This window comes from Nerophis ophidion, linkage group LG19 (assembly GCF_033978795.1).
Source record: "Nerophis ophidion isolate RoL-2023_Sa linkage group LG19, RoL_Noph_v1.0, whole genome shotgun sequence".
In the NCBI taxonomy this organism is placed as follows: Eukaryota; Metazoa; Chordata; class Actinopteri; order Syngnathiformes; family Syngnathidae; genus Nerophis; species Nerophis ophidion.
Window position 1 is genome coordinate 24,810,600 of NC_084629.1, and position 14,289 is coordinate 24,824,888.

The 14,289-nt window shown below is 39.7% G+C and overlaps 1 protein-coding gene across 1 annotated transcript in view; it reads right to left on the reverse strand.

Moving 5' to 3' along the window:
• Positions 1-470: 470 nt before the first annotated feature.
• tnfsf11 (TNF superfamily member 11) overlaps positions 471-14,289 on the reverse strand; it is a 29,655-nt gene continuing 15,836 nt past the window's right edge. The window contains exons 3-4 of the mRNA XM_061879643.1: positions 9,562-9,688; positions 471-4,097 (exon numbers count right to left, since the gene is read on the reverse strand). Coding sequence (XP_061735627.1) covers positions 3,655-4,097; positions 9,562-9,688 — 570 coding nt within the window. The 3' untranslated portion in view covers positions 471-3,654. The remainder of the gene's footprint in view (positions 4,098-9,561; positions 9,689-14,289) is intronic.

Sequence of the window (14,289 nt, forward strand, 5' to 3'; positions counted from 1 at the left end):
AATACTAAGCATGCGCTAATTATTTTGGGAAGCGAGTTTGACCAGGCAGTAATTCAAGGCAGGCGCATACTATATGCCCTGCGGCAATTCAAGGAAATACGATATATTTTTTCCGGCTCCAGGCAGATTTTTGGGTATTTTTGGTCCAATATGGCTCTTTCAACTTTTTAGATTGCCAACCCCGTATATAACTGATACTTGTGATTGCTTCCTTGATAAAAAAGAAAAAAATAAACCGTTAAAGTTATAATAACAAGGAACAGCTCTTTAAAAGCAATGGCTCCTCAAGGTTCCTCCAAAAAAACATAAATCCCATCTTTACTCCATATTTTTTGTTGGCAGGACAGATGTCTGCAGGAAGCGCCACCCCACCAGTGGCAGTTCTATCTGAAATCGGTGCTAATGAGTGTCAGGAAAATGTGGATTTCAATGTGTGCCCACATCACTCCGGTACAACACACAAAACAATCTATATTACAAAAGTAGTATTTTTATTAAAACATACACAAACATAAATTAAAACAAAAACAAAAAACATCTGTCTGTAGAAATCAGGTATGCTACAATCTTTGCGGATGAACAATAAATTCATATTGCTTCTAACGAGGCGACACAATTGTCAGAACTGAGATACATAAATATGGAATTAGAAAATGAAGCCCCTGTGTTTTTTCTTTTAACAAAAAAGCGTGCCTACTATTTCCTAAGTGCTGCATTATGAATGGTGTACAGACAAAAAGAATATATACATGACTTATTGTTTTTTTATGTTTTTGTTTGGTTTTCTTTTACAGCCGAAAGGCCACTGTATCAATGACCCGCCTCTGTACTTCTATGGCTAATAAATAAATAGTTAGTGCATATTCCCATTTACCTCAATGGAGAGCCAAATGAAAACCAAAATTAAGTTAAAGATGAAACCAAAGTCAATTTGGTTCCACTTTGTAAAAGAGTCTTTTTTTTCTTCTCTCGTGTCAATCAAGGACAGACAGGCCAGCTATCTGCATCGCTTGTTGACCGTCACACGTAGAAGCAACCATGTTTGTCGAAAATGCAGTCAAAATGTCAAAAGATGGACATGAGTACACTTGTGACGCTAAAACGTCGAATCCAATGACCAGCTCATTCCAGCGGTGCTGATGAAAACGCGGCAGGCTACGTTTACATGGACCTGAATATTGCGATTCCCACCCAATCAGGATAACCCTGACGTAAAAGCCCTGAACCACAATGAAATGAGTCAGGCTCCTTGAATCCACCAGTACTGTTTTTGTTGTTTGTCGGTTTTGCTGTTAAGTGACATTTGGCAAAAGATGTTCAAATCCCAAACCCAATGACCGCTAAAAAGAAGACACGCTTCTGGACTTACTTTATGATGGAATAGTTCTGCTTCATGTTCGGAGATAATTGCTGTGTCCCCAAGTTCAAAGGATTGCATCCTACTTTTGAAGGCATTTGTCATCACAACAATTGGAATGAGCCTTCAAATGCAGCTTTGTTTTCCCCCGTTTTGTTTGTGTCAGTATGCATCGCATTTCCCAAGATTCGTTATGGCGGCACAAATGTTTTACACGTCATTTTTAATTATTTGAGTTTGTGATGCTAGACTTTATTGAAAACATGCTGCTAATATGTAAGCATTTTGCATCGTGAAAGGATGTAAAATGGAGATGCCAACGCAGTTCATGTGGTCCTGGTTCTCTGAGGGGTGAAGAGCCTGACATTGGTTACAGCTAATTAGGGATGGGTACCGTTCAGAGTTGAACCAATACAGGACCAATTCCTGGTGTCTGGGAAATGATACCGATAATCAACGATATCAATTTCTTTACTTTTGTGTGTGTATTAATTAATAATTGTTTTTGGTAATTCAATTACATTTTTATTGCAATATTTAAACATGAGCTGATTATAATTGCTGTCCAGTTGTTATATCTTCTTTCATTATGTTTATATTATCATTTGCAAGTATGACTTCAAGCTGTTAAAGATGTTCGATGACAGTAGTCCATAGTTGTTGTATTTTGTTGCGACCTAAAAAGTGTTAATAGTGTAAGTATTGTACTTACGCACCAGCTGTTATATTTGTAACATGCATCTTAGTTGTAGTTTTTATTTAAAAATGTGGACATGTCGAAAATCGCCATGAAAAATCACTAATGCCAAACAGTAGGATGTCAATAGCAAAGCCAATGTATTAGCATCAAGCTAGCACAATTTAGAAAAGCGGAGCCTTATTTTACTTACGTTGAGACATTTTGAGTTAATTACTTTGTGCTGCTGGAGTGATTGCCAAGGGCCAAAGTGCGAAGAACCGGCTGAGTCAGCAACCAGGCGTGATGTCATGCGCAACCCAGGTACCGTGATAAGGCACCATCACGTGAATTGGTGCCAAAAAGAATACTTGATTTGGTACCTATCCCTACAGCTAATAACGTACAGTACAGCGGTACTTCTGATTTGGTACGCCCCATTTTTCGTATGATTCGGTTTGAGGCGAATGCTTTTGCCTAAAGTTTGCCCACGGTTTTCATATGGAGGCTAGTTAATCGTGCAGTCAAACATTCCGCATTACGAAGTACAGTGCCCACGTTGAGAATTATCTACTGAACAGCAAAATGGGTTATTTCTCTTCACCATCTTTGCGAACAACAGTCATGTAGCTAAAATATTCACTTATCGATTTTATCTGTCATTATGTAATTATTCTGTATAAGATGTGTTTTCCATCCATCCATCTTCTGCTTATCTGAGGTTGGGTCGCGGGGGCAGCAGCCTAAGCAGGGAAGCCCAGACTTTCCTCTCTCCAGGCACTTGGTCCAGCTCTTCCCGGGGGATCCCGAGGCGTTCCCAGGCCAGCCGGGAGACATAGTCTTCCCCGTGGCCTCCTACCGGTTGGACGTGCCCTAAACACTTCCCTATGGAGGCGTTCGGGTGGCATCCTGACCAGATGCCCGAACCACCTCATCTGGCTCCTCTTGATGTGTTTTGCATGCAGATTTTGTGTCAAACTTATTATTTAGATGTTTCCGTTTTTCTGCACGATTTGCTTTTGTCTGACCTTTTTGGGATGGATTACAAACTAAAACTTAGATACCAGTGAGTTTCAACACACGATGCTTGAAGTAAACATGGAATAGTGTTGTCGCAGCTTTTTTAGGGGGCGGGGGATCAACATTGTCCATGTAAACGTAGCCGTCGCGAAGACGCCTCATCACGCCCCCGCCTCGTTCACACCAACGGCAACCTTTTTCTGGAAAACATTGACAGCTGTGGTTGAGGGATTACTTTGGTCATGTGATTTCATCCCGCTGGTGTTAAAGTACAAACAGATGCTGCGTCAGTTTCAATGTTTCCATGATGACACCCATCTCCTTTTGCCAATGCGCTCCTCACTCACTTCCTTTGTTTGTATCACCGGTGCAGACAAACAAACAACCAATGAACATGCAGTCTTAATGAATACCAGGCGCAGGAATACCTTTCAAGAATCCAGTGCTACTTTGGACCGGGTTGAGGGTGGTTTTGTCCAGAGTTTGGACTCAAAGGCTATGTGGTAAAAAACTATCAAATGTTTTTTTTTTTCTAAGTCACTATCAGTGGTTCCTTTTGCGTCACTTCAGTAGCATGGTGGCGTCCCACACGTCGACCTTGTCAGTTGCCCAACTTTACGGCGCCAAAGTACGTCCCTACTCCCTCCGGGTCCAGCATCCAAGCGTTGGACACGGTGACAAACAAGGCGTCACCCTGATCAAGCCAGAGGCCTCGGCCCTGCTGGGCGCAGTACATGTTGTAGCTGGTGTTGTCCCAGCGCATGGTGCTGCCCGTCTTCATCAGCAGGTCCACTTTGCTGTTCTGCTTGATCCTCTCGTGGTAGATGTACTGGATGAGCTGCGTGTTGCTCACGTCCACCGAGGGCCCTCCGCCGCCCTGCCCGCCGTCCTCCGGGACATACTTGTAGTAGCGGAAGCAGGTCTTGGCGTAAACGTAGTAGAAGCCCGACTTGACCACGAGAAGTTTGCCCTTTTCGTAGTTCATCCTGTGGCGGTACCCGCGCACCTCGTCCCAGTCGATGGTGATGGCCTTTGGCTCACCCTCTGCGATAGAAGAGAGCGGCTTAGTGCGGTTAAACGTTGCAGCAATTTGTTGTGAGATGGGGAAAAACTTGAGGCAAATCAAATGGAACAAATGTGTAAACAGGAAATTACAGTAGCAGAACATCCAGTCTTAGGATGGGTTGGGAAAATCAGTTTTGCTAAAAAAAAATCCTTAAAACGTGTTTTGTCAATCATGTTGTGGAAAGCCTGGTTTATGCTACAGCGTTATGTGTGGTCGGCTTTTTATAATGCATCGTTTCCTGGTTCCTGGCGCCTTTTTAATCGAACTCTTTGTCTTCCGCTTTGGGGAAGCGTGTACATAAAAAAGTGACGGATGTTCTACATCAGACCTGGGCATTAAGATTTTCAATCCAGACATTCTACATAATTCTTTTAGACCTTTAATTAAACCAGGGGTCTTCAACCCACGGCTCAGGAGCCGCATGCGGCTCTTTCAGGCCTCCGCCTTGGCTCCCTTTGGCTTTGAAACCGATCGTCAACAAATAATGGTTACTTGATCTATTTTATTTCATTTTATTTACCGTATTTTTCGGGCTATAAGTCGCAGTGTTTTCATTGTTTGGCCGGGGGTGCGATTTATACTCAGGAGCGACTTATGTGTGAAATTATTAACACATTACCGTAAAATATCAAATAATATTATTTAGCTCATTCAAGTAAGAGACTAGACGTATAAGATTTCATGAGATTTAGCAATTAGGAGTGACAGATTGTTTGGTAAAGGTATAGCATGTTCTATATGTTATGGTTATTTGAATGACTCTTACCATAATATGTTACGTTAACATACCAGGCACCTTCTCAGTTGGTTATTTATGCGTCATATAACGTACACTTATTTAGCTTGTTGTTCACTATTCTTTATTTATTTTAAGTTGCCTTTCAAATGTCTATTCTTGGTGTTGGGTTTTATCAAATAAATTTCCCCCCAAAATGCGACTTATACTCCAGTGCGACTTATATATGTTTTTTCCCGTCTTTATTATGTATTTTCGGCAGGTGCGACTTATACTCCGGAGCGATTTGTACTCCGAAAAATACGGTAGTTAGTTCATTTGAATTTAACCGTTGTTATTTTGGAGAGTTCTGAGATCTTGTCATAGTAAAATAAAACACATTTTGAATATATTGTCGATGGAAATGTATGTCACAGCCCTTATGCGACATTTCTGGCTGCCATGCAATTGAATTGTTTTTAGCGGTCAACCCCAAGCAATGGACAGATCAAAAAAGAGAAAGGTTTTATTTACTTAAATTTTTATCAATTTGCTGTTTTTATTGATGACTAACTTGGTAGTTGTTTTAAATTTTTTGTCAAACGAACATGCCGTAGTCATATACCTTCAGTATATTGGAATGAGTTGATTTTTATTTTTTTATTCATTAATAAGGGAAGGAACCATGTATTTTGTTTCTAATATTCAAAATAATTTGATGATTTGCTTTGTTATACACAGAACTAAATCAAATAAGTGTTTGATTTCACAAATCCTATAGCACAGTGGTCCCCAACCACCGGGCCGCAGAATAATTTTTTATTAATTTTTATTTAAAAAAAAAATAATAATAATAATACATATATACATTTTTTTTTTAATTAAATCAACATAAAAAACACAATATAAACTTACAATTAGTGCACCAACCACAAAAACCTCCCTTTTTCATGACAAAAACGTCCCTTTTTCCTGACAAAAAGGTTGGGGAGAACTGCTATAGCACACGTGTAAGGAAACTAAAAGTGGTGTTATCGTCATTTTAGGAATCTAACAGAGTTTGTGGCTCTAGGTGGGTTTTATTTGGGGGAAATGAGCTCCAATGGCTCTTTCTATGCTGAAGGTTGCCGACCCCTGAACTAAACTAAACTAAGCCATTAAGATGTGCAGTGCTGTTTTTAAATTACCATAAGTCTTGAACTATAGAAAGTATTTCAGTGGTTGAAATCTGCGCTTTTCAGTGTTATACGAGTTATTATGGTAATTTAAGTCACAGCAGCTCAGACGAGGAACAAAGCCGAGTGACCGGGGTTTGTTTTCAGAGCAGCCAGCCCAAAAAGTGTGTGTCAGAAACAGATGCGGAAGCAGAATTTTACAACAAATTTCTGCATAAAAGTGATAATATATCATAATGTAGGTGATTGTTACACTTTGCATTCATATTTTGCAGTTTGCTATATTTTTGTTGTGTTTTGCGTGATTGTAAAAGATACACAACTATCTGAGGAGCTGGTCTGAGAAGTAAAAGAGGAGTGATTTTCATATGTTGTTAATATTCAGTGTTTTATTGTTCATAGTTGATATTGTAAATCCCACTTTCTTATTTTCATGTACATTTTGGGTGTCCCATTTAGTAAAAAAACTGTAAAATTCCATTTTGTTTTTTTTGAGGTGGTCTGATTTTAGAATTCTATCGGACATTGACTTTTGGTATTAGTGTTCCTGAAAAAAGGGACTCAAACACGCATACTGTTCAGCATATTTTTACATCTGAATGTGTGTATATCATTTAAACACACATATACATTGGCCTCCCAGACACGTTTTTTTTCCACAGTCTGACCGCTAAGTCAAAATATTTGCCCAGCTCTGTTCTACATTAAGTAGATTTGGTTGCTATTATTGACAGCTACTGTAGTACACAAAGGAAGGTAAATAGTCAACCAGAGTTGCGGTGACTCAATAAGACAACACCGCCCCTCAGGGCTTTGCCAGAGAATGTAAGATCAAATAGTCCACACAGATAAAAGGTAGGAGAGAGTTTTGTTGAGCAGTGTTAGCCAATGAGTTAAAAGCCACAGACTCTCAAATCATTGTCCAGCACAACTCTGGAATATGATGAGAAGTAAGGTTTACACAACGGACTGGCATCCTTTAAAGCAGGGGTCCCAAACACTTTTTGCACCAAGGACCGGTTTAATGTAGGCATTATTTTCCTTTATTTCCCCTTATTGGGTCCATTACTCTCTTACATGAACATTGATATTATACATGTGGGCCCATAGATAGAAATGTCGTTAAACGTAGCTTTGATGTAGCAAGTTACTTTTGTAGTGTAGTTTACAACAATTCTCCGGGGATAGCTTCCCCTGTAGCTTAGCTACATTCAATCCAGAGTAACTTTTTAGCTTAGCTTACTACATTTTCTAAGTAGCTTGCCCATCACTGATTATTTTTGTCAACTAATCGTTGCACCCAATCTGTCAAACTTCTCAATTTTTCCTGGAAAATCAAGTATTTTCCCCTACTTGCCGGTCCCAATCATTATGAAAGACATGACGGCAGATTAATTTATTTTATTGCATTCTAAATATTAAGTATACGTAAATAAAAGTCTGCTTACAGCGGCGCCAATGGGAGCTCCACTATTCCGTCCATAAAATCCGATAACCATTCAAAAAGCGCCAACAATGCTCCATTTACATTGCGTGACTTGAATATTAACCAAGTATTGATGATATTGTTATTATTATATGCGCTAACACGGACAAACTATTTAGAGCAGCGCATATGATCACTTTAGTGTGTCCCTATGTTTACATCATCGACTGGTCTGCTGTTTCTTCGCTTCCCTGCTCCCTGTAAGGTTATTGTATATCATAAATCATCCATCTCACCTGTAAAATGGATGGCTGAGGATATAATCTGAAAAATTGGGACACTTCGACAGCCATTAAGGGCCTGGTACGGCCGAGAACGACACAAAAGGCTCTTGTTTAAACTTGATCCGATAGGACCCTGGCGGCTAATTAATTTCTTTTAAAATATGGGATGTATGGGTCCTTCAATTAGTACAGGTCATAATTCTCGCTGCAGAGTTTTGGACTAGCTGCATCCACGAAAATGGACTGTTTCAATAGGTATGATAGTCATCTTCATCATTTGAACCAATTCTTTTTGAGATCTAAAATTGTGGAGCCGAGTAAGAAATGTTGAAAGTTTCGTGACGAACCAGCAGATCAAAGTTTGCTTTCGCAATTTATCAGCGCCCATCTGTCTAGTTATGTGTCTTTTTAACCACTTGGTCAGAGTTTGTTGAAGCCGACCCTTGTTTTTGGCCTAAAAATGGCCGACTGAAACCAAGATGGCCTACTTCCTGTTAGTTATTCAACTTGGGATCTTTAGAGTTTGACGTGCGTACGGTCAATATAGACGTCTCCAGCGATTTCCCTAACGATACGTGAATCTGATGGCAGGGGCATTTTTTCCCCCCTAATTTTAAAGGAAAAAAAGTGAGTTTTAGTGCTTGTTAGGGGCCTCAAAAATGCGATCGAAGTGGGAGAATAATAATACCGTGTTTTTCGGATTATAAATCGCTCCGGAGTATACGTCGCACCGGCCAAAAATGCATAATAAAGAAGGAAAAAAACATATATATACAGGTACGTCGCACTGGAGTATAAGTCACATTTTTGGAGGAAATATATTTGATAAAATCCAACACCAAGAATAGACATTTGAAAGGCAATTTAAAATAAATAAATAATAGTGAACAACAGGCTGAATAAGTGTACGTTATATGACGCATAAATAACCAACTGAGAAGGTGCCTGGTATGTTAACGTAACATATTATGGTAAGAGTCATTCAAATAACTATAACATATAGAACATGCTATACGTTTACCAAACAATCTGTCACTCCTAATCGATAAATCCGATGAAATCTTCTTCCTCGATGTCGCTTCTAAACAACTCTGCCAACTCCAAAGGTATGCGCCGCTTCCTCTTGTCGTTTTAAAAGTTAAAGTTAAAGTTAAAGTACCAATGATTGTCACACACACACTAGGTGTGGCAAAATTATTTCTGCTGCATATTTCACTACGTCCAGCTTGTAATCTGCTGTACATGATTTCCTTTTTTGGTGCCATTTTTGTTCAGCCCTTCTCAGTTTTTATAAGTTACCGGCAACGTTGAAAATATCCATTTTGATAGCTACGGCAGTAGCATATAGCATATAGCAGTTAGCATCCCATGACCCACAATGCACTTGTGCCATGATCCTCCCCCGCCGAATTCTTATTGGTTGGCGTGTGTGTGACGATTGCTAACATTTTCTTCGTCTCTTCCGCGAATGAGATAAATAATATTATTTAATATTTTACGCTAATGTGTTAATATTTTCACACATAAGTCGCTCCGGAGTATATGTCGCACCCCCGGCCAAACTATGAAAAAAACTGTGACTTATTATCCGAAAAATACGGTAAACGAAGCAATTTCAATAGGGCCTTTGCATCTTTTTGTTGCTTTGGCCCTAATCATTGCAAAAGAGTGAAAGGCGTAAAAGTGACAAGGGGGCGGAGTGAAGTTCCCTGGCTGGTTAAGCTACCAATACACAACCTTGCAATTTTGCAAATGGGTGTTTTATTGTTATTCTTCCATGTGAAAATGCAAAGTATGAACTGCTCGACTGTCCAGACAGACAATTAGGTGTGGAGCACTCACTCTTAGAGAACTCCTGATACTCCTTGATGGGGAGGTGGGCAGATGGGGGCTTGTCCTTTGGGTTTTTGAATCGGTTCTTACTGGTGTCTCTCAGCGCGTTCAGGACCGGTCTGTCTGTCTGCACTTCCTGCCAGAAAAACAACAAAAAAAAACACCAGACCAGATGACAAATAGTGACGAAAGAAAACGTGAGTATTGGATGTGTTTTTCCCCCGGCCAGAAGAAATGTAAAACTATAAACCACATCTGTAGAAAAAAAAAATCAGTAATAATCAAATGTTGTTGTATTTCACTACAGCTGCGCTCTGCTGTCAATTTAAATAAACGTCAAAGTCGTCTTCGTCGAGACAGAGCGCGCGCACACTGTCTAGTTCGGTCCAAACATGGTCTCTAGGCAAGTAAACAGTCACCGCCGACTCACAGCTGGCTTGAAAGCGGCAATGTTTACTCATTTTGCGTTAACATAACTCCATCATTTTGGTGCTGCACTTGGCTGGTGATAATGAGGACAAACATCGCTGATGTTACCATGGCGAGTCTTCACAGAACAAGTTCAGCTTCATGTCATCGTCGTGGACCAGCCAGTACACCTCTCAGGGCATTCCCCAAACTCTCCCCACAAAAACTGTAAAAGCTTGAAATTGTTCATTCAATTGTAAAACGAATGACTGAACCGAGCACAGGGATCCAACCTTTGATTAGGTGGTAATTAATCTTGAATATGAAGAAATGTTCAATGGTGAGTGACTGTATATTTATCACATTCTATTCTAAACTGTTGTAACTTGTCTGCGATCGGTATAATTGGCACCGGCATCCCCGGTATGTCATCCTGAGCCAGCAGGAACCAAACAAGCGTGACACGTTCCTGCCGAGTTGGCAGGTCTACAATTTATTCGTCCAATTGACACCGCCATCCAATGAACAAATACAATTCGGAATTTGACAGAAATCTTTAGACGCGTCAAGATGCGTAAAAAAATGTTTTGGTCATTGGTTCTGCATGTGTTTATTTGTGAGAATTGTCTACAATCACTATGACTCCAGCTTCACTGGATCTACGAGCTAAGGTTTTATTGTTTTTACCTTTTTCACCATCAAAATGGTATGTTACGCATTCAGTTCACACTTTGCCTAAAAGTTAGACTTTTTAGCTCAGGGATGTCAAAGTCATTGACTTTGAAATAATTATCTACGGCCCCCGGGATGATATTTGATTAGTATTAGACCCGGCCCACAGTCCACAGCCGCCTGCTGCTGTTTTGCATGCACCAATACTCCATCAGTGTTGGCACTAGGAATTTTCAAAATGGAGTCCCTAAAGTCATAAAAATTGGGTACCACAGTAAATTTTTGGGGTCCCACTTTTTTGTAACCGTTTTGAAAACGAATGAAAAATGTATGCATTATCTTGTTATCTCACATTCTATATTGTGTTTTGGAAAAAGGTTGTCATGAATTTACCCAAAAAATATTAAAATGTATTCATATGTCGATTTATTCAGCTCTAAACATTAATTCACTTCCTATTTTCCTTCATGGATCTAAACTTTACCGCTGCCGGTATTTTTTTCTATATTTCACTGTTATGCTGATGACACCCAACTCTACATGCCCCTAAAGCTGACCAACACGCCGGACTGTAGTCAGCTGGAGGCGTGTCTTTATGAAATTAAACAATTGATGTCCGCTAACTTTTTGCAACTCAACGCCAAAAAAACGGAAATGCTGATTATCGGTCCTGCTAGACACCGACCTCTATTTAATAATACAACTTTAACATTTGACAACCAAACAATTAAACAAGGAGACTCTGTAACGAATCTGGGTACTATCTCCGACCCAACTCTCTCCTTTGAGTCACACATTAAAAGCGTTTCCAAAATGGCCTTCTTTCATCCCCATAATATCGCTAAAATTCGCTCCATTTTGTCCACTAACGACGCTGAGATCATTATCCATGCGTTTGTTACGTCTCGCCTCGACTACTGTAACGTATTGTTTTCGGGTCTCCACATGTCTAGCATTAAAAGATTACAGTTGGTAAAAAATGCGGCTGCTAGACTTTTGACAAGAACAAGAAAGTTTGATCACATTACACCTGTACTGGCTCACCTGCACAAGCTTCCTGTGCACTTAAGATGTGACTTTAAGGTTTTACTACTTACGTATAAAATACTACACGGTTTAGCTCCAGCCTATCTTGCCGATTGTATTGTACCATATGTCCCGGCAAGAAATCTGCGTTCAAAGGACTCCGGCTTATTAGTGATTCCCAGAGCCCAAAAAAAAGTCTGCGGGCTACAGAGCGTTTTCCATTCTGGCTCCAGTACTCCGGAATGCCCTCCCGGTAACAGTTCGAGATTCTACCGCTTTAGAAGCATTTAAGTCTCATCTTAAAACTCATTTGTATACTCTAGCCTTTAAATAGACCCCCTTTTTAGACCAGTTGATCTGCCGTTTGTTTTCTTTTTCTCCTCTGTCCACCTCTCCCTTGTGGAGGGGATCTGGTCCGGTGGCCATGGATGAAGTACTGGCTGTCCAGAGTCCGGACCCAGGCTGGACCGCTCGTCCATAGTCGGGACCCAGGATGGACCGCTAGCCTGTGTATCAGCTGGGGACATCTCTGCGCTGCAGATCCGCCTCCGCTTGGGTTGGTTTGTTGCTGGCTTCACTTTGGACGGGACTCTCGCTACTATATTGGATCCATTTTGGACCGGACTCTCACGGTTACATTAGATCCACTATGGATTGGACTTTCACAATATCATGTTAGACCCGCTCAACATTCATTGCTTTCGGTCCCCTAGGGGAGGGGGGGGGGGGGGGGGTTGCCCACATATGCGGTCCTCTCCAAGGTTTCTCATAGTCATCATTGTCACTGTCACCGACGTACCACTGGGGTAAGTTTTTCCTTGCCCTTATGTGGGTTCTACCGAGGATATCGTTGTGGTTTGTGCAGCCCTTTGAGACACTTGTGATTTAGGGCTATATAAATAAACATTGATTGATTGATTGATTGATTGATTTTTGTTGTAATATTTTCAAAATGTGTTTGTTCTATTTTTGCCCAAAGTAAGACAAAGAAAACAAGCTGAAGTTGTCTTTATTTTTTTGTTTTAATGCCATGATTTTAATAGTCCGGCCAACGTGTGCACGGATTTTCCTTCATGCGGCCCCTGGGTTTAAATGAGTTTGACACCGCTGATTTAGCTTGTTTGTTCAATATGATTAGTGGTTAATTTCTATTCACACGTTTAAAAAAAAAAGCCAGTTAAGTACAGTTAATGACACTCATAAAAAAGCGAGAATTGTTGGACAGTCAAACAATTTAAATATAATTTATTGTAATTAATCGCATTTTTTGCCATAGCTAACTTTTATTTAGTTGCAATTAATCGCAGATATAAGTTCTTTTTTAATCTTTTAATAAGTGTCCCTTTAAATCATGTTTGTAATCCTGTAAACATTGAAGGGGAAAAATTGTTAGCTTTATTAACTTTTTTAAATGGCTTCACACAAATGGACTAAAAAATGAAAGTATACCCAGACTTTCCTGCACTCGTGTCAACCAAAAATATTTGTCTGTAAGGCTTTGCCGCACTTGTTTCACAGTTGTTTCGATGACAAAATAATAATCACATGTAGGGATGCGTACTGACTGAATCCTGCCAGTCCTACCGGGTCTTGATTCATGTAAAACTCAACGCTTCGGCACTTGACGATCACGGAAACCACATTCAGCCAAACTACCTCCAGGTTATGTTGCAATTTTCAACGCCAACAAAGTACTTAATTAAAAAAACACTCCAAATCAAGTTAATTAAGGCTACACTTTTCCAAAAATGCTTTAGCTTGATGCTAATATACATTGCCTTTGCTATTGTCACGCTATCGATTAGCATTAACTAGTTTGCATGGTCATTTCAACATCTCTAAATTTGTTCATGACAACTACAACTAAGAGGCACATTACTATAAAACTACTGTGTAAGAAGTACAATACTTACATTGTTGACACTTTTTAGGGCGCAGCAAAATACAATTTTCAGGAATGACTGAACTGACAAGCCAGCACACCGTAAACTATACAATACTATAACGTCTTGGACTTGCAATTGTAAGTGAAACTTAAAGTAAAAAGTACCAATGATTGTCACACACACACTAGGTGTGGCGAAATTTGTCCTCTGCATTTGACCCATCCAAACTTACTGTTGTATACTTGCAAATGAGTTTCAGAAATATCACAATAAACATTCATTACTTTGTTGGCTTTAAGGCTCATTGTGCTAAATTGGATGGTTGCAGCACCTTCCTGCCACACTCGCCGGATTAGAGATATTCTTTATTCCCTTAAAATTGGAGAACATTAGTTTCAGAAGTACGAGATGGTTTCCTAAAATATGTCAAAGAGACCGATCCCCGATTGAAAAGTAATTGAATGCTATGTAATTGATGAGCCTTTTGTCTGACTTTGTGTATTGCTGCACCATGTTGGGGACATTCAAGGGTGCAATTTTCTGTGGCTTAATGTCAATATGTGCTTGTATTTATTTGACAACGCTGATGGATGCTTTTTTAAATATGTTTTTTATTTATATTTTTTATATAATTTTTGTGGGTTACTTGTTTGTGGGAGAAAAAAAAAGAATATTTGACATGTGTTTAATTGTATTTCTGGACTGTACATGTCAAAAATCCAATAAAGAAATGTTAAAAAATAAG